The 19644-nt window shown below is 29.8% G+C and overlaps 4 protein-coding genes and 3 pseudogenes across 7 annotated transcripts, besides 2 other annotated features; 1 reads left to right on the forward strand and 6 right to left on the reverse strand.

Moving 5' to 3' along the window:
- Nucleotides 1-10582: part of a mobile genetic element that runs on past the window's edge.
- On the reverse strand, nucleotides 2533-4293 carry TVAGG3_1018550 (Prim-pol domain family; the record flags this gene model as incomplete). The annotated part of the gene is made up of 1 exon (XM_051254724.1): nucleotides 2533-4293. A coding segment is annotated over one exon (1761 nt), but the record flags the coding sequence as incomplete, so codon positions are not given.
- TVAGG3_1018560 lies at nucleotides 4863-6219 on the reverse strand (annotated as a pseudogene). The gene has a single exon. A coding segment is annotated over exon 1 (1357 nt).
- Nucleotides 8608-9127, reverse strand: TVAGG3_1018570 (annotated as a pseudogene). Its single transcript has one exon. A coding segment is annotated over exon 1 (520 nt).
- TVAGG3_1018580 lies at nucleotides 9168-9982 on the reverse strand (annotated as a pseudogene). Its single transcript has one exon. A coding segment is annotated over exon 1 (815 nt).
- Nucleotides 10583-11955: 1373 nt separating the features above from the next.
- On the reverse strand, nucleotides 11956-12192 carry TVAGG3_1018590 (N-acetylmuramoyl-l-alanine amidase family; the record flags this gene model as incomplete). Its single annotated transcript, XM_051254725.1, has 1 exon — nucleotides 11956-12192. One exon carries the CDS (start codon nucleotides 12190-12192, stop codon nucleotides 11956-11958), a length of 237 nt encoding a protein of 78 aa, XP_051080299.1.
- Nucleotides 12193-12635: 443 nt separating this feature from the next.
- TVAGG3_1018600 (protein of unknown function, DUF4108 family) lies at nucleotides 12636-13115 on the reverse strand (the record flags this gene model as incomplete). The annotated part of the gene is made up of 1 exon (XM_051254726.1): nucleotides 12636-13115. One exon carries the CDS (start codon nucleotides 13113-13115, stop codon nucleotides 12636-12638), a length of 480 nt encoding a protein of 159 aa, XP_051080300.1.
- Nucleotides 13116-13598: 483 nt separating this feature from the next.
- TVAGG3_1018610 (N-acetylmuramoyl-l-alanine amidase family) lies at nucleotides 13599-13835 on the forward strand (the record flags this gene model as incomplete). The annotated part of the gene is made up of 1 exon (XM_051254727.1): nucleotides 13599-13835. The coding sequence occupies one exon, from the start codon at nucleotides 13599-13601 to the stop codon at nucleotides 13833-13835; it is 237 nt and encodes a 78-aa protein (XP_051080301.1).
- Nucleotides 13836-16216: 2381 nt separating this feature from the next.
- Nucleotides 16217-19644: part of a mobile genetic element that runs on past the window's edge.

The raw sequence follows: 19644 nt of genomic DNA on the forward strand, positions 1-19644 counted from the left end.
CAGAATTAATGAAGGAAGGAATGAAATCCAAAATCAAAGCAGATAAAATTAAACCACTTGCAACACCAAAACCTCCAACGACAGTACCGCCTCCTCCTTCAGTTAATCCTTCATCATTCACTTTATTATATCCATTTCAAACATTAAGAAGCAAAAAGATTTTAAAAAGGATTTCAAGATATTAAATAAACCAATTGACCCGAAAATTCAACCATTAAAGGAAAAATTTAGTCGACCTTCATTTGCTCCATATCCATATTCATACGAAATCGATCATCTGGAATATTCAAAAGGAAACGTTACTTATTTATTTGCCATTAACATTAACACTAGATATTTATATTGCATTCCGGTGAAAGGGAAAACAGAACAGGAAACAAGAAGAGCTATTCAATACTTACTAGATCATGAAAGAGTAGATAATATCAGGGGTGATGGTGATAAAGGATTTCAGGCAGCTATGGCTCATTATTTCCCACAAATTAATTTTTACTTTTCATCCTCTCCATATACGTTTCATAATAAAATAGTTGATGCGGTAATGAGAACTCTTAGAGATGCGTTAGGGGTTAACGGTCAGATATACTGGGATGGAAATCATGACTCCATCATACAGCAGTTAGTATATTATTACAATAATACATGGCATAGAACTATAAACATGAAACCGGTGGAAATGAAAAATGATATTTCAAAAGAATGGGAATATATTAGAAAGCAAATGGAAAAGTTAAATGATGTTAAACGTGAACAAATTAATTCGGGGCTCATGAATTTTAAACAAGGATAAAGTTTTAATTCATCTCGATTATGGAAAAACTGATAAATCAATGACAAAAAGAAGACGAAGATTTGACACAATAGCTGAATTTGTTAGATATATTAACGGCAATGCATTAGTTGAAGTTGACAATAAATTAATAGAAATTCCGATTTATTTTATTACTCCATTATATTTAAATAATATTTAATTTTTTTTATTTCGTAAGAAATGAGTGACAACAAAGCAGTCAAGAGTCCAGACAATGAATATAAAAAGAAACTAAACAGAATTAAATCAAAAATATGCTATTACAAAAAGAAGCCGCAATGCGGTGGGGTTGAAAACGATAAAGAGAGAAAGAAATAATCGAAAAATTAGAAACTTACCGTTCAATCATTAAACTGAGTGAAGCAAAAATAAAAGAATTTAATAGAATAAATAAATTGTTGGAAGAGATGAATTTAATAAAGATGAATTTTTAAACTCTATCCAAATTTAATTTTTATTCCTCTTCGACAACATCTCTCTTTCCATCATTACTGCATAACCACATTTTCTCAATTTTAGTGGTTTGTTATTTTTAACATGTTCTTGCATCATTTTTATCATTTCCTCCCTTGTTATGATTCGTGGTAAATTTTGAGCTTGTGGGGTATTCATTTATGAAAAATAAAAATTTAAATTATGCCGTTCTAAAGTTTGTGACAACATGACATTTTGACAACACATGGGTTATTCAATAATTAATTATTTTTGAAGAACTGAAGGGGTCACCAGGTCACCAGGTCATTTAACTTCTCTGAAAAAATGTGACAACATGACATTTTGACAACACATGGGTTATTCAATAATTAATTATTTTTGAAGAACTGAAGGGGTCACCAGGTCACCAGGTCACCAGGTCATTTAACTTCTCTGAAAAAATGTGACAACATGACATTTTGACAACACATGGGTTATTCAATAATTAATTATTTTTGAAGAACTGAAGGGGTCACCAGGTCACCAGGTCACCAGGTCATTTAACTTCTCTGAAAAAATGTGACAACATGACATTTTGACAACACATGGGTTATTCAATAATTAATTATTTTTGAAGAACTGAAGGGGTCACCAGGTCACCAGGTCACCAGGTCATTTAACTTCTCTGAAAAAATGTGACAACATGACATTTTGACAACATCACAGGATTAATGCAAAAATAAATTCAAATCATACTTTATAAAGCTTCATTCACAGGTATTTCATCGTCAGTAAATGAATCCTCATTATCGTTTGGTTCAATTTGTTTATATAATCCTTTCATTTCTTCTTTCAAAACATAATACCATGTGTTTACCATCTATTTTTCTTTGTTTCCTTTCACATTTATCCTTAATGCTCATTTGAAAGTTTTTGTCTTTCATGTCTGATGGTTTGCAGAATAGAGCATTTTTACACGTCATACCTGCACATAATTCATCATAATGTGTATTTATCCATTCATCTAAAGGATTTGTTGATAATTCAATTAAATCTTGTTTGGCTTCAGTCATCGGAATGATTCGTACATTAAATGATGAAAGGTCATATTGCATAAAATATGTTAAAAGGTTATCATAAAATTCCTTTGTGCATGAATCCATTAAATTCTTGAAGTAATCAAATTGACCCTTGAATTTACCATTAACTCTTAAAACTACGTATCTTCTGTCTCCAACTTCAATTTTGACAGGGTAAACGTTATTAGTTACGAAAATGAAGTTTGCAACATTCTGAGCAGTTCTTCTGGGTTGATTCTTTTCATTAATTCTAATCTCATTATCCGTAATAATTGATTTCAAAGCGTTGAAGTTTGCGAGTCTGTCTTCACCTACATTCTTGAGTTCATTAAGTACAAGAAACATTTTATTCTCAACTACTGAATTGAAATTACCCGTTAGCTCACTTATTTCAGTAATGTTTTTACATGAATAACCGGCGAGAAGTTCAGAAATAATGTCTGTAAATCTGTTTTTACCTGTTCCCTGAAGTCCTTTCAAAATAATTGCTGTTTCATTCTTGATTCCAGGATGTTGAATCATTGATGCAATCCAGCCGAGTAGGTATTTATACACTTCATCGTTATTATCACAAATGGCTTCTTTAATGAAATTCATAAACATCTCAATTTTTGAGTAATCTGGTTTTTCGAGAATGTTGTATTTATAACCCTGAAACGTTGAGAAAACATCTGGGGAATCAGATTTAAAGCAAACACCCTTAACGGTTAATGAAGACAATTGATTTAATAGTACATCCCATGCTGTTATGGTTTTACCTTCTTCTTTAAATAATTTAATCATTTTGAGTGACTCTTTCATATTTGACTGAAGAACAAATGATATTTGATTCATTTTGTCGTGGATATTATAGTCCTTTTGAATGAAATATTTATTTCCACAATCTACAAAACGAATTACACATGATAAATCCTCAATTACTTCAGAACTGTTTTTATACTGATGATTTTCAGCCTTGCGTCTAATATCTGTTATCAAAAACGAGTCATCAAGTTTGATATCAAATGTTATTTTTGGCTTACGTAATAAAGGTAAAACATATTCATCATAATATTCCTTTTGATAAAGTTTTAGAATCTTCACCAAAACAAATGGAGAAGTCATTAAATGTGCATATCTACTACGTGCTTTTTCAAAATTACTTTTTGCATTTTCTGTTAAACTGCAGAAGTTATAAACGTTATCGTATGCTTCATTAATTAAATGATTAGGTAACGAATTAATTGCTTGAAACAGTGTGAATAATGTTATTTCTTTTTCTAAATTCATGTTTCCACCATCATTATGTACTTCAAAATCACAGATGCCATCAACTATGCTCTGAGCTAGTTTATCGTCAATGTTTACATCTTTGTTTTCATTCATTATACTCTTTATTTCTTCGCTCTTCTGTTCAACTCTTACCTTAATATTCAAATCATTTAATATATCATTCACTGTTCTAGTTAATGTTGAATCATAACTTCCACGAATGAATGAGTATGTATTGATTGGTTCTGTTGCATTCTTTCGAACTCTTGAATCAGCCATAACCACTAAAGAACGTTTTGAATCATCCATAGAAGTCATTATGTCAATATCATAATCATTGCAGGAATAACATTTAATCATTCTGTTCGAAACTGCATAGAAGAAATTAGTGTTGCAATAAATGTGAAGACCTCCTGATGCGGTTTTAACGATAACATCTTTATCCGAAAGTTTTGATAAAATGTCTTTTCTAACTGTTTCTTTAAGTTCATCATTGTACGATTTATTGATATCAACATCTATAATCGTTAAATTTGAAATTTTATTTACTAATAAAGCTGTACCAGTTTTCCTTCCTCTTCCTCCATCATGTTTGAGGTAGTTATGTAAATCAATCATGTTTTCACCAATTCTTTCGTTGAGGGTTTTAGTTTCTGCCACAACTAATTCCACAACTAATGAATCAATAACTTTTTCATCAGAAACGATAAAGTTGCTGTTGCTGTTTGTTGCTGTCATTTATATAGGAATAAAAAAATAAAAATAATTTTAAAACTAACTTTATTTTTGGACTGCATCAAATTTTCTGTGATGTTGTCAAAATGTCATGTTGTCACATTTTTTCAGAGAAGTTAAATGACCTGGTGACCTGGTGACCTGGTGACCCCTTCAGTTCTTCAAAAATAATTAATTATCGAATAACCTGAAAACATTAACATAAACATTAACGTAAACATTAACGTAAACATTTATTTCTGTAGTTCATCCATTACTTCATTACCTAATTAATTACAGACATAAAATATATTTAGTTCATTCAATAAACACGGTACCATGCGAATACAGTCATAAATGGTGGCATGTAATCTTTACTTTGTCCCGTTGTTTGTGTATATCCTGAAACGAAATGTGTATGGTTTCCTTCTCCCTGAGTGTCACTCCAGTAACAATTTATAGCAAACTTAACGTCGTCTTTAACATCATATCCTTTACCTTTTGTCATTCCTGACCAATCCCAATATCTATGCTTATGCCAACCTGCTTGAGATGTGCTTAAATCTATGTAGTGACTGTGTGCAGGTAAATTTTCACCTGAAATCGTTTTACTTCCACCTGTTTCCTTTGAAGAGTTTGCACAATACAAAAACCTGTCAACTATTTGTTCCCATGCACCAACACCAAACATTACTTGAGGACCTCTTGCATCCATAGATGTATAAATAGAACCTACTGGGTTCATTAAATCAAACATATGAGATATTATAGGATTGTCTCTTTTGAACTTAAAATATAGTGTAACTATTTCAGGTTTCTTCTGGTTTGTGTCAGAATATTTTTTATAATATAATCTTATGTTTTCAGGGTAGGTAAAATCTTGACTATAATATTTATTTCTGTCATCTGTATAATAATATACTATTCTCGTTTTTTCTATTGCATTATATCTTTTATATCTATAATAATCTAAATATAATGTTAACTTTTGTTCATCTACATGTGGTGTTCTGACATCATCTCCATAGTCATAATAATATGGTGCTGGAGCTGGGTCAGCAATGTCATATCTGCCATTTCATAAACTCTTAAATATTTCTTTTGTTCGTCTCCATATAAGTTTAAGTAGCAGTTGTTGTCTAATGGAACTTTAACTTGTGTGCCATCATTCTTTTTATAACTTACATACATTTCATTGTTATTTTTCGGAATGAGTTTATACCGTATACCATTTTTTAAGGAGTGTACAAACTGCCATCTAAAATATTTATTTTCTTCATTGACAGAAAAGTCGCCAACAATAGTTTCAATATTTTTTGTTCCTATCAAACTTTGGTATATTTCGTTAACATATTCCTTATCTGCTTTCTTCCCTAACTCATCATTAACATATGTTTTATCCGCTTTAAGGTCTAAACATCCTGAAACCCATCCTGTATCAGCTTTAGTTTTTAAAATCTTTGATGTCCATTCATGATACCATTCAACCATTTCTTTAATTTCATTATCTTTTTCATCCACATATTCCTTATCTACCTTCTTCATTAACTCACTATCCACATATTCCTTATCTGCTTTCTCCATTATGTCATTAAGGAAACCTTTTATGAATTCCTCATTTAAATTAAATCTTCCAATCTTCAAAACTTTAGGAAATGCATTTAATGCGTAATATCTCTGTTCTTCTGGTGGAATTGATGTTATATCATCCGTTATACCTTTAATTTTTGAATTCATAAATAAAATTTCTTTTATATTTGATATCACTGCACCACCTTTGCAAACGAATTCGAAATGTTCATTTTTCAATACTATCTCCAAATCTCCATATTTCAACCTTTGCGTTTGTTCTGCCGTCTTTGAATTATATGCATATATGGCGTATGTAATGGTCTGAGGGACCTGGGTGCTTTGTGTCTTAAGTTGTTGTGGTTGCTGTTGTTTAATCATTTATTATGATTTAAAAATAAATATTTAATCCGTTATCTCATCACCTATTTTTTCTATTTGAAATTGCCATAATATTTCATTCATGAATTCTAAATCACAATCAAATAGGTCAGTTACTCTAAATTTAATATTTGATAAATCTTTTGAATGAAGAATAAATGAATTCCCAGATAATTGAAACGGATATGATAAAGAAAATATGTTTAAGTTGATGGATAAAATGTTTTGTATTGATGGGTAAGAGTTTAGGGTCTAATGTTTGATGTGAAAATCTCATTGGGGTATTAACTTTATCACATTTGATTAAAATGAAATTGGAACCAGTGTCAGAATACAAAACATCCCAACATCTTTTCAAAATTTAATATCCCCAACAATGAACGAAGATGAGGAGTACAAAATTTAATTTTCAGTGGGAATTTAATAAGGTTATTTATTTCATCAAGTTCAAAAAGTTTATCAGGTTTTGATTTTAAAATTTTCTTCATACCATACGATAAATGATTCATTTAAATAACTTAAATCATGTTAATATCCCATTTCGTTATCACATTATTTATATACATATCATACGTTTTTTCAAGGTCATCTTTAATAAATGATATATAATCTGAAGGGTCTAAAAGAATGGATTAAATTTACCACTCACAGAAACGAGAGTAACACATATAAATTCCGCTAACTGTTAAATTTAATTCACAACTATTATTCGAAATAATATTGATAATTGACATTTTTTATTAAGATTAAAAATATGGTAAAGCGTTATTTTCCAGTGATTAAATAAAACTAGAATAAGATTACCTCAAGAATTCATAAATTCAACGAATAAGAAATTCATTCATGTTATAAATTTTAGTGTTTTCAGAAAATATGAGTCGATGTCATATTCATCATCGGGTTATATTTCACTTCATTCAAATTTAGTTCAATCAAACCCATATAATGACCATTTCATAAGATTTTCAGATGGTATTAAAAATGCAATTGATAGATTAAAATATGAACAGATTGACAATATCGAATTTTTGGAATTTTGGTTTAAATATCCTGACGGAAAAAAGATTGAAGTTAAAGATAAAGCTGATACTATAACAAAAACAATTACAATGACTGATCCAGATAGTGGGAAACAAAAAGAAATAAAACAAACGATAGAAACTGGTGAAAGGTCAATTATTATTGATTATGATTCAAAGGATTATTATTCGTTAATGTTAATGCTTGAATATTAAATAGCCTTAACAAAGAATTTTTCAAGTGATATTTTATATTCATCAACTATTTTATTATAAATATCATTATATGTTAAATGAAGTTCAGTTGTTGTTCCGTTCTTTGATATCTTAATTGTGCTAATATCCTTTATAGGATTTATTTTTGCAACTGTTCCGCAGCATGAAACCTCATCATCTATGAAAAATTGAATCTTAACGTCTGAATCTTGAACATCACAAAGAATGGCGATAATGTGAATTAATGATTCATAAGGTAAAATAATTAAACCGGATTGATCAATTAAATTTATTATTGAATCATAATTATTAATTATTATATCACGGTAAATTTTCATTAATTCTGAATTAATGTCTATTTTATATGGCGCATTGCGACTGGAATCGTAGATTCCTGGGTTCTCGATGTTTGATGAAAGAGGCGGGGGGTATGTTGGATAAGTGGGAATTTCAACAGGTTCTTTACCGGGTTCAGATAAAATGATTGGGTCTCCATCTTCTTTATTTTCCTCCTCCTTTTTCGGTAAGTCGCGAGTTAATAAATTTGGTTGAGTTGCTGACCTTGTTAATTCAGGACTAACATTAACTTTAACATTTTGAATAATTCGTGATTTATCATCATTTACGTTATAACCAACCGTAATCTCTGCTTTTGCGTTAGTGTTCTTTTGACTAGTGAAACGTCTTCTCATTTATAATCGAATAAAAAAAGAAAAATATATTTAAAGTTTTATTTAGTTGTTACGGTAATATCCCAAGGTTCATCCTTGTTTGCTTATACTTTCTTTGTAACTGCACCAATTATGTTATTGATATTGCTTTGAGTTTCTTCCAGTCTTATTTTATCATTTACAATATCTTTAATCATTTCATTACATGCATTCTTAAAACCATCTGATTTTTCTAATTTACGTCTATCACTTTCTTTAATTAAATCAAAGTTATAACCTTGTTGAGAATAAAGTGGTTTCTTTATCAATTCCTTGAACGCTTCTGAAAGTGAAGATGAAGAAATTCTTGCCACTTGAATTGGTTTAAATTCTGCTTTCATTGCTTCTTTCTGTTCATTGAACACTGGATCGAATAAAGCAACTTTAAAGAATTTCTTAGCTGGAATTTCAGGTCTCAAATTGCATATTGACCATCAAACTGATTAACATATCGTGGTAATCCATCCGGTCCCTCTTCAACAGCATTTAATTTTCATTGAAATAAGAATATGGAATAAGATGGTATGAATACATTGGACCATTTTCACCTTCTCCAATGTATTGTTTAACAGCTTTTCCATTTTCATCAAATTGCATAGGATAACATTCATTATATGCTTTACGTTTAGGATAATCCGTCATTGTTAATTTATACCCATTTATGACTTTAATATTTCCTTGACCATCAGTAACGAAAACTTCATTTATACCATCAGGCTTTCCATTTGGTCCTGTAATGTCTGCTTCATGTGCTTCCCAATTTGGTCCATGACGTTTGGCATATGCTTGAGCTTCTGGTAATGTTAAAACGTTTCTCATTTGTTTAACATCCTTTTGAAGACCGGCAACAATGTGGACTAATTCTTTCATTCCGTCTGGAACTTTCATAGTTCTATTATATGCACCCTTTTTGTTTGTCCCTTGTTTTAATGGAACCTGTAGAAGATTTGCTATTTCTGTCATGTTTAATTATAAATAAAAAATAAAAATTAATTATAAAAAGTTAATCAAATTTAACACCTCCTTTATTTAAATCAACTATTATTTTTCCATGTTCACCTAATTGTTGATATTGTGTGTAAAGTTCATTAATGCTCATTGGTAAATTCACTTGATAAAGCATAACGTTCAACTGTTGACGACTAAACCCACTGAAAATGAAAAGTGTTGATAGATTTGATTTAATGTTTGTGCTTAATGCTTTGAAGTATTGAACAGCCATGAAGAATGAACACTGAATGTGTCGACATTGAGTTAATAACTGATTAAAATATGATTTCTCATTTGTTATTAGTTTTGATTTCACGGCATCATCTAGAAAAATGAGTGAATGCAAAAATTCTCTATCAAAATTTGAAATAGAAAGTGTTTCAAATAATTCATCCCGTTGTTTATCAATAATTTTATCCTCTAATCCTTGCTTCTTGATTGTATTATATAATTCTTTATACATTAAAAAGTTTTTTAAATAATCTTCTGCTTCTTCTTGTGATAAATAAATAATTGGAATTTTGATTAAATGCTTTAAAGATTCAAATGTATCATCTGAAGGTGAACCTGAACGGTTGATATAAATTAACACATGTGAATGGGGGAGGTGTTAGCAATAATGATAATTTGTTTTAATATCGTTAATGTTTTACCCTTATTTTGTTTACCAATTGCTGCAGTGATTGAATTTAAGTAACATTCAGAATATGGAATTTTCATTAATTTTTCCTTAGATAGAGCATTTCTATTATCACTCAATGCTTCATTAATCATATCATCTATGTATGTATTATATACATCTGTTAATTCTTCAGAATTTAAATCCATTTAATCAAAAATAAATTTATAATTTTAAACATTTCTATTCATCAATATTTCATCATATGAACTTCTATACTGTGGTGGTGTACCTGTTGGATGATATTTCAAACCTTCATCCGGTGTCCATGTCCAATACGTAGTCCTAGTAAACCAAACCTGAGGAGGATTTGTCACCTTTGAACAGTAAGTGTCATTTTCACCCTGAATGATTGGATAAGCTTTCACTTGTACTGTAACTTGTGAGTTGAAAGTTTCTAATCCATCAAAGAATATACCCGCTCCATCACGTTGAACTGGAATAGTGCATAAGAATGAAGTTTGGTCTTTCCATGTTCTAGCTAATGGCGTGCCATTATCATCATTCAGTGGTCTAGTTAATGAGTCCTCGTATTCTTCTGTGCATTCATTCACTCCATCTAAATCAGAAGCTTGAAGCATACGTGTAAAGAATATGTCACCCACTGTGGTCATCGCTTGATCGGGGAAGTTTCTGGAATCTATAGTGACCTGAAGACCTCGAAGCATTGGATTTTCTAAAACTGTTCTTTGCATTGCATTCTTCGGAAATGTTAACACAACATCTGTAACATTATGAAGAGCGTATGAGAAATCTGAGCTAATACCTTCAGGAGTGATGCAACCTCCATTTAGTGAACGAACGTCAATATGTTGAGCTGGAATCATGAATGGATCTTCCTTACTGAATAAACGTGGTATTGCTTTAACTGATTCTTCAATTAAACCGTATCCTGGTGTAATGCATTTATCCTCTAAAACTTCCATCTTTGTGCATGAAATAATAACGTCATCAACTGTTGCGTCAGCAGATGTAGCGGCTAAGCTTGTAATTAATTTGGCAGGAAGTCCGATTTGTTGGAATTTGCGATCATATTTATAAACATGATTCATAATCTTTTCATAATTTTCATCAGTTATCTTTTCATAAACGTAATTTTGTAAATCAGCAACTCTTAACGGGTCAACCTGACAAAATACTAAAGTATCCCTGAAAACATAATATTTAAGAATGATTTCACCAAATGATTTAGGATAATCATCGAACGCCTGAAATGCTAACAAATCATTTACCGGAATAATCATATCAAAAGTGACATCAACTTCTTCATTTGCTTTCTTGAAAACTTCTGAAGGGTCAATATATTTACCACATACTGAGTTATCATATTTTTGAACATTATTATATAACGAATGAACAAACTTTTTAACTTTCCTTTCTGATTTTGGTTTATATGTTGCAAATGCGAAAGATTCACGGGCACAATCCATCTGAAGATAACCGGCATCACCTCTTTCGGTTTCTACTTCTAATTGTTTAAAGCTTTGATTTGATGATTTGTAACCAACGAATAAACGCATGCATTTAAAAGCGGCATCACATGTGAAAGCTTTATTTGAAACTAGAGTTGCTTTAACTTTGCGTTTAATATATGTGTCACCTAATTGGTTCACATCATGAGCTGGATTTGTAATTCTTAAATGAGTTTGTTTATCATCAAAATATGGAGCATCAGAGTCATAGCATGAACTTTCAAGTTCTCTATAATATCTTCTACCGTCATTCTTTGCGAATATTTCATTTATCTTTTCGAATGAATGAAACACATTTCCATTAATCGGTTTAGTGTTTGGCACCAAATAGTTAGTCGTCATTTATTATTAAATAAAAAATCAAAATTAAAAGATGAAAATGAATTTTTAATTTTAATGAAATAATCAACTATGGCTGCAGGTATATTTAAGAAACTGTGGGATAAAGTAAAAAGAGGAGCGCATAAAGTTTGGGAAACAATGAAGAAAGGAGCAAATTGGATATTTAAGAATAAAGAAGCAATTAGTGACGTTGCTGAATCAATAACACCAAAAGCCGCCCCAATAAGAGAAATTTAAATAAAGGAGAAAAAGTTTATCAAAGACTACAACCGATACTAAGATAAAAATAATATTTATTTATTTTTCCACTATCTACCTCCTATTTTATTAAGTATTCCTTCAGCTATTCCACCAATTGCGTTACCTGCTTGTGCTCCCATCGCCGGATTACCTGCTTTAGTACCTAATACTCCACCTATGATAGTTCCTGCCGTTTTCGCTACTGGTGCCAAAAAGTTTGCAACGGGTTTAATAATATTTTTATGAACCCAACCCGCAGCTTTCTTAATTCCATCCCATAATTTTTTAAAGAATCCTGCCGCCATTTCTGATTTAATATTAATTAAAAAATATATTTCATCACTTATATTCTAATTTTTATTTAATGATAAATGAAACCGATTTTAAAAATAAATGAAACAGAGGAGGAAGAAATAAATGAAAGTGAAAATGTTCAACAAAAAATAAACGTTGTTAAACCAATTACTGAAATAAAAATTTTTTCATCTGTTGAAGAATTTAATGACTATTATGCTAATAATAAAAAATTATTTGAAGAATTGACAACATGTAAATTGAATAAAATGTTTAAAGTTGATGGATTCAAAATTTCAAAAATAAAAGGAGTGGTTAGTTTGAAATCTATTCCTCAATCAAGAATCACCTCATTAATGAAAATAGATGATTTAACAAAAAGAATAGAAATTATTGAAGAAAGAATAAATCAAATAATTGATTTCATAAATCATGACTCGTTGAGCCCGGGTCCTTAAAGCCCATCACTGAGTTCAAGGTTATATTCATCAAATATTTCATTATTAAATGCAACTTCTGCTAGTTTATTTATTTTTTCAATACGATCATTTGAAAGTCTATCGTTTAATTTTTTCTGAAGTTTTTCATTTTCTAGTTCTGAAACTTTATTTGGATGATATTTAAACCCGTTAAATTCTTTTTCCTCAGTTTTGATCATTAATTTACAAAGAACTTTTGTGGTTGGAATTCGTTTAAACCATTTATCATTAATATTTGTTATAAATTCAATATTCGGAATTAATTCCCAAATTTTTGCATTTTCAATTAATTTATTATCAAATGCAAAAGCAATAGGTTTAATATTAAACTTACCTTTATAATATAAACTTTCTACATAATCATCGAAATAAACATCTACTTGTTTAACATTTTCAAGAATTGGTGAAAGAGCATCCATTAATTGATTGACGGTTACGAATCTTGATCCACTCATTTATCATTAAATAAAAAATTAAAAAAATAAATTTAACTTAGTTTTAATTTTACGTAAGAAGTCAATTTTTAAATCTTGATTTATTCAAAAACGTAAGAATAAAAACCGTAAGAATCATACATTTTTTACTTCATATGTTAAAAAAAATGATACAAAATCGTTCAATATTGTATGAATTCTTACGTTTACAAAAAAAGTCACAAAACCCTTCCACATATACTACTTTTTATTCAATTTACATGTTGTCAATTCTTCAAATAATTTTTTATTATTAGCATAATAGTCATTAAATTCTTCAACAGATGAAAAAATTTTTATTTCAGTAATTGGTTTAACAACGTTTATTTTTTGTTGAACATTTTCACTTTCATTTATTTCTTCCTCCTCTGTTTCATTTATTTTTAAAATCGGTTTCATTTATCATTAAATAAAAATTAGAATATAAGTGATGAAATATATTTTTTAATTAATATTAAATCAGAAATGGCTGCAGGATTCTTTAAAAAATTATGGGATGGAATTAAGAAAGCTGCAGGTTGGGTTTATAAAAATATTATTAAACCCGTTGCAAACTTTTTGGCACCAGTAGCGAAAACAGCAGGAACTATCATAGGTGGAGTATTAGGTACTAAAGCAGGTAATCCGGCGATGGGAGCACAAGCAGGTAACGCAGTTGGTGGAATTGCTGAAGGAATACTTAATAAAATAGGAGGTAGATAGTGGAAAAATAAATTATTTTAAAATTATTTTTATCTTAGTATCGGTTGAAGTCTTTGATAAACTTTTTCTCCTTTATTTAATATTTCTCTTATTGGGGCGGCTTTTGGTGTTATTGATTCAGCAACGTCACTAATTGCTTTCTTTATTCTTAAATATCCAATTTGCTCCCTTCTTCAATGTTTCCCAAACTTTATGCGCTCCTCTTTTTACTTTATCCCACAGTTTCTTAAATATACCTGCAGCCATAGTTGATTATTTCATTAAAATTAAAAATTCATTTTCATCTTTTAATTTTGATTTTTTATTTAATAATAAATGACGACTAACTATTTGGTGCCAAACACTAAACCGATTAATGGAAATGTGTTTCATTCATTCGAAAAGATAAATGAAATATTCGCAAAGAATGACGGTAGAAAGATATTATAGAGAACTTGAAAGTTCATGCTATGACTCTGATGCTCCATATTTTGATGATAAACAAACTCATTTAAGAATTACAAACCCAGCTCATGATGTGAACCAATTAGGTGACACATATATTAAACGCAAAGTTAAAGCAACTCTAGTTTCAAATAAAGCTTTCACATGTGATGCCGCTTTTAAATGCATGCGTTTATTCGTTGGTTACAAATCATCAAATCAAAGCTTTAAACAATTAGAAGTAGAAACCGAAAGAGGTGATGCCGGTTATCTTCAAATGGATTGTGCCCGTGAATCTTTCGCATTTGCAACATATAAACCAAAATCAGAAAGGAAAGTTAAAAAGTTTGTTCATTCGTTATATAATAATGTTCAAAAATATGATAACTCAGTATGTGGTAAATATATTGACCCTTCAGAAGTTTTCAAGAACGCAAATGAAGAAGTTGATGTCACTTTTGATATGATTATTCCGGTAAATGATTTGTTAGCATTTCAGGCGTTCGATGATTATCCTAAATCATTTGGTGAAATCATTCTTAAATATTATGTTTTCAGGGATACTTTAGTATTTTGTCAGGTTGACCCGTTAAGAGTTGCTGATTTACAAAATTACGTTTATGAAAAGATAACTGATGAAAATTATGAAAAGATTATGAATCATGTTTATAAATATGATCGCAAATTCCAACAAATCGGACTTCCTGCCAAATTAATTACAAGCTTAGCCGCTACATCTGCTGACGCAACAGTTGATAACGTTTATTATTTCATGCACAAAGATGGAAGTTTTAGAGGATAAATGCATTACACCAGGATACGGTTTAATTGAAGAATCAGTTAAAGCAATACACGTTTATTCAGTAAGGAAGATCCATTCATGATCTCCAGCTCAACATATTGACGTTCGTTCACTAAATGGAGGTTGCATCACTCCTGAAGGTATTAGCTCAGATTTCTCATACGCTCTTCATAATGTTACAGATGTTGTGTTAACATTTCCAAAGAATGCAATGCAAAGAACAGTTTTAGAAAATCAATGCTTCGAGGTCTTCAGGTCACTATAGATTCCAGAAACTTCCCCGATCAAGCGATGACCACAGTGGGTGACATATTCTTTACACGTATGCTTCAAGCTTCTGATTTAGATGGAGTGAATGAATGCACGGAAGAATACGAGGACTCATTAACTAGACCACTGAATGATGATAATGGCACGCCATTAGCTAGAACATGGAAAGACCAAACTTCATTCTTATGCACTATTCCAGTTCAACGTGATGGGAGCGGGTATATTCTTTGATGGATTAGAAACTTTCAACTCACAAGTTCAGTACAAGTGAAAGCTTATCCAATCATTCAGGGTGAAAATGACACTTACTGTTCAAAGGTGACAAAATCCTCCTCAGGTTTGGTTTACTAGGACTACGTATTGGACATGGACACCGGATGAAGGTTTGAAATATCATCCAACAGGTACACACCACAGTATAGAAGTTCATATGATGAAATATTGATGAATAGAAATGTTTAAAATTATAAATTTATTTTTGATTAAATGGATTTAAATTCATCCACCCCTTATGAAGAATTAGCAGGAGTATATAATACATACGTAGATGATATGATTAATGAAGCATTGAGTGATAATAGAAATGCTCTATCTAAGGAAAAATTAATGAAAATTCCATATTCTGAATGTTACTTAAATTCAATCACTGCAGCAATTAACGATATTAAAACAAATTATCATTATTGCTAACACTTCCCCCTATTCACACGTGTTAATTTATATCAACCGTTCAGGTTCACCTTCAGATGATACATTTGAATCTTTAAAGCATTTAATCAAAATTCCAATTATTTATTTATCACAAGAAGAAGCAGAAGATTATTTAAAAAACTTTTTAATGTATAAAGAATTATATAATACAATCAAGAAGCAAGGATTAGAGGATAAAATTAACGATATTAAAACAAATTATCATTATTGCTAACACTTCCCCCTATTCACACGTGTTAATTTATATCAACCGTTCAGGTTCACCTTCAGATGATACATTTGAATCTTTAAAGCATTTAATCAAAATTCCAATTATTTATTTATCACAAGAAGAAGCAGAAGATTATTTAAAAACTTTTTAATGTATAAAGAATTATATAATACAATCAAGAAGCAAGGATTAGAGGATAAAATTATTGATAAACAACGGGATGAATTATTGAAACACTTTCTATTTCAAATTTTGATAGAGAATTTTTGCATTCACTCATTTTTCTAGATGATGCAGTGAAATCAAAACTAAAACAAATGAGAAATCATATTTTAATCAGTTATTAACTCAATGTCGACACATTCAGTGTTCATTCTTTATGGCTGTTCAATATTTCAAAGCATTAAGCACAAACATTAAATCAAATCTATCAACACTTTTCATTTTCAGTGGGTTTAGTCGTCAACAGTTGAACGTTATGCTTTATCAAGTGAATTTACCAATGAGCATTAATGAACTTTACACACAATATCAGCAATTAGGTGAACATGGAAAATAATAGTTGATTTAAATAAAGGAGGTGTTAAATTTGATTAACTTTTTATAATTAATTTTTTATTTTTTATTATAATTAAACATGACAGAAATAGCAAATCTTCTACAGGTTCCATTAAAACAAGGACAAACAAAAGGGGTGCATATAATAGAACTATGAAAGTTCCTGATGGAATGAAAGAATTAGTTCATATTGTTGCTGGTCTTCAAAAAGATGTAAACAAATGAGAAACGTTTTTAAACATTACCAGAAGCTCAAGCATATGCCAAACGTCATGGTCCAAATTGGGAAGCACACGAAGCAGACATTACGGGTCATGGAAAACCTGGTGATGTATAAATGAAGTTTTCGTTACTGATATGGTCAAGGTAATATTAAAGTCAAAATGGTTATAAATTAATATTATCTGATTATCCTAAACGTAAAGCATATAATGAACGTTATCCTATACAATTTGATGAAAATGGAAAAGCTGTTAAACAATACGTTGGAGAAGGTGAACATGGTCCAATTAATTCATACCGTCATAATCCATATTCTTATTTCAATGAAGAATTAAATGCTATGAAGAGGGACCGGATGGATTACCACGATATTCTAACCAGTTTGATGGTCAATATGCAAATATTAGACCTGAAATTTCAGCTAAGAAATTCTTTAAAGTTGCTTTATTCGATCCGGTTTTCGCAAATGTTAAAGATGAACTTAAACAGCAATTCCAACCAATTATAGTGCAAGAATTGCATCAGGTTGCTTTATCTCAAGCATTCAAAGATTTAATTAAGAAACCATTATATCAGCAACGAGGTTTAACTTATGATTTAGTTAAGGAATCAGATAAAAGAAAATTTGAGAAATCAGATGATTATAAGAATGCAATTAATGAATATATTCGGTCTATTAATTTCGATGAAAATGCTAAAATCAACTTCATGAACAAATACAGGGAATAATAGATTCAAAAGTTCCAGCAAAATAAAAGTTTAAATATATTTTTTTTATTCGATTATAAATGAGAAGACGTTTTCACTAGTCAAAAGAACACTAACGCAAAAGCAGAGATTACGGTTGGTTATAACGTAAATGATGATAAATCACGAATTATTCAAAATGTTAAAGTTAATGTTAGCCCCGAATTAACAAGGTCAGCAACTCAACCAAATTTATTAACTCGTGACTTACCGAAGAATGAGGAGAATGAAGAAAACCATGAGAATGGAGACCAATCATTTTATCTGAACCCGGTAAAGAACCTGTTGAATTCCCACTTATCCAACATACCCGCCTCTTTCATCAAACATCGAGAACCCATATAAAATAGACATTAATTTCAGAATTAATGAAAATTTACCGTGATATAATAATTAATAATTATGATTCAATATAAATTTAATTGATCAATCCGGTTTAATTATTTTACCTTATGAATCATTAATTCACATTATCGCCATTCTTTGTGATGTTCAAGATTCAGACGTTAAGATTCAATTTTTCATAGATGATGAGGTTTCATGCTGCGGAACAGTTGCAAAAATAAATCCTATAAAGGATATTAGCACAATTAAGATATCAAAGAACGGAACAACAACTGAACTTCATTTAACATATAATGATATTTATAATAAAATAGTTGATGAATATAAAATATCACTTGAAAATTCTTTGTTAAGACTATTTAATATTCAAGCATTACATTATCGAATAATAATCCTTTGAATCATAATCGATAATAATTGACCTTTCACCAGTTTCTATCGTTTGTTTTATTTCTTTTTGTTCCCCACTATCCGGATCGGTCATTGTAATTGTTTTTGTTATAGTATCAGCTTTATCTTTAACTTCAATCTTTTTTCCATCAGGATTTTAAACCAAAATTCCAAAAATTCGATATTGTCAATCTGTTCATATTTTAATCTATCAATTACATTTTTAATACCATCTGAAAATCTTATGAAATGGTCATTATATGGGTTTGATTGAACTAAATTTGAATGAAGTGAAATATAACCTGTTGATGAATATGACACTGACTCATATTTTCTGAAAACACTAAAATTTATAACATGAATGAATTTCTTATTCGTTGAATTTATGAATTCTTGAGGTAATCTTATTCTAGTTTTATTTATCACTGGAAAATAACGCTTTACCATATTTTTTAATCGTAATAAAAATGTCAATTATCAATATTATTTCGAATAATAACTGTGAATTAAATTTAACAGTTAGCGGAACTTTATGTTACTCTCGTTTCTGTGAGTGGTAAATTTATCCCATTCTTTTAGACCCTTCAGATTATATATCATTTATTAAAGATGACTTGAAAAAACGTAGATATGTATATAAATAATGTGATAACGAAATGGGATATTAACATGATTTTAAGTTATTTAAATGAATCATTTATCGATGGTATGAAGAAAATTTTAAATCAAACCCGATAAACTTTTTGAACTTGATGAAATAAATAACCTTATTAAATTTCCGCTGAAAATTAATTTGTACTCCTCATCTTCGTTCATTGTTGGGGATATTAAATTTTGAAAAAGATGTTGGGGATGTTTTGTATTCTGACACTGGTTCCAATTTCATTTTAATCAAATGTGATAAAGTTAATACCCCAATGAGATTTTCACATCAAACATTAGACCCTAACTCTTACCCATCAATACAAAACATTTTATCCATCAACTTAAACACATTTTCTTTATCATATCCGTTTCAATTATCCGGGAATTCATTTATTCTTCATTCAAAAGATTTATCAAATATTAAATTTAGAAATAACTGACCTATTTGATTGTGATTTAGAATTTATGAATGAAATATTATGGCA

This window comes from Trichomonas vaginalis, chromosome I (genome assembly GCF_026262505.1).
Source record: "Trichomonas vaginalis G3 chromosome I, whole genome shotgun sequence".
NCBI classification, from domain to species: domain Eukaryota; phylum Parabasalia; order Trichomonadida; family Trichomonadidae; genus Trichomonas; species Trichomonas vaginalis.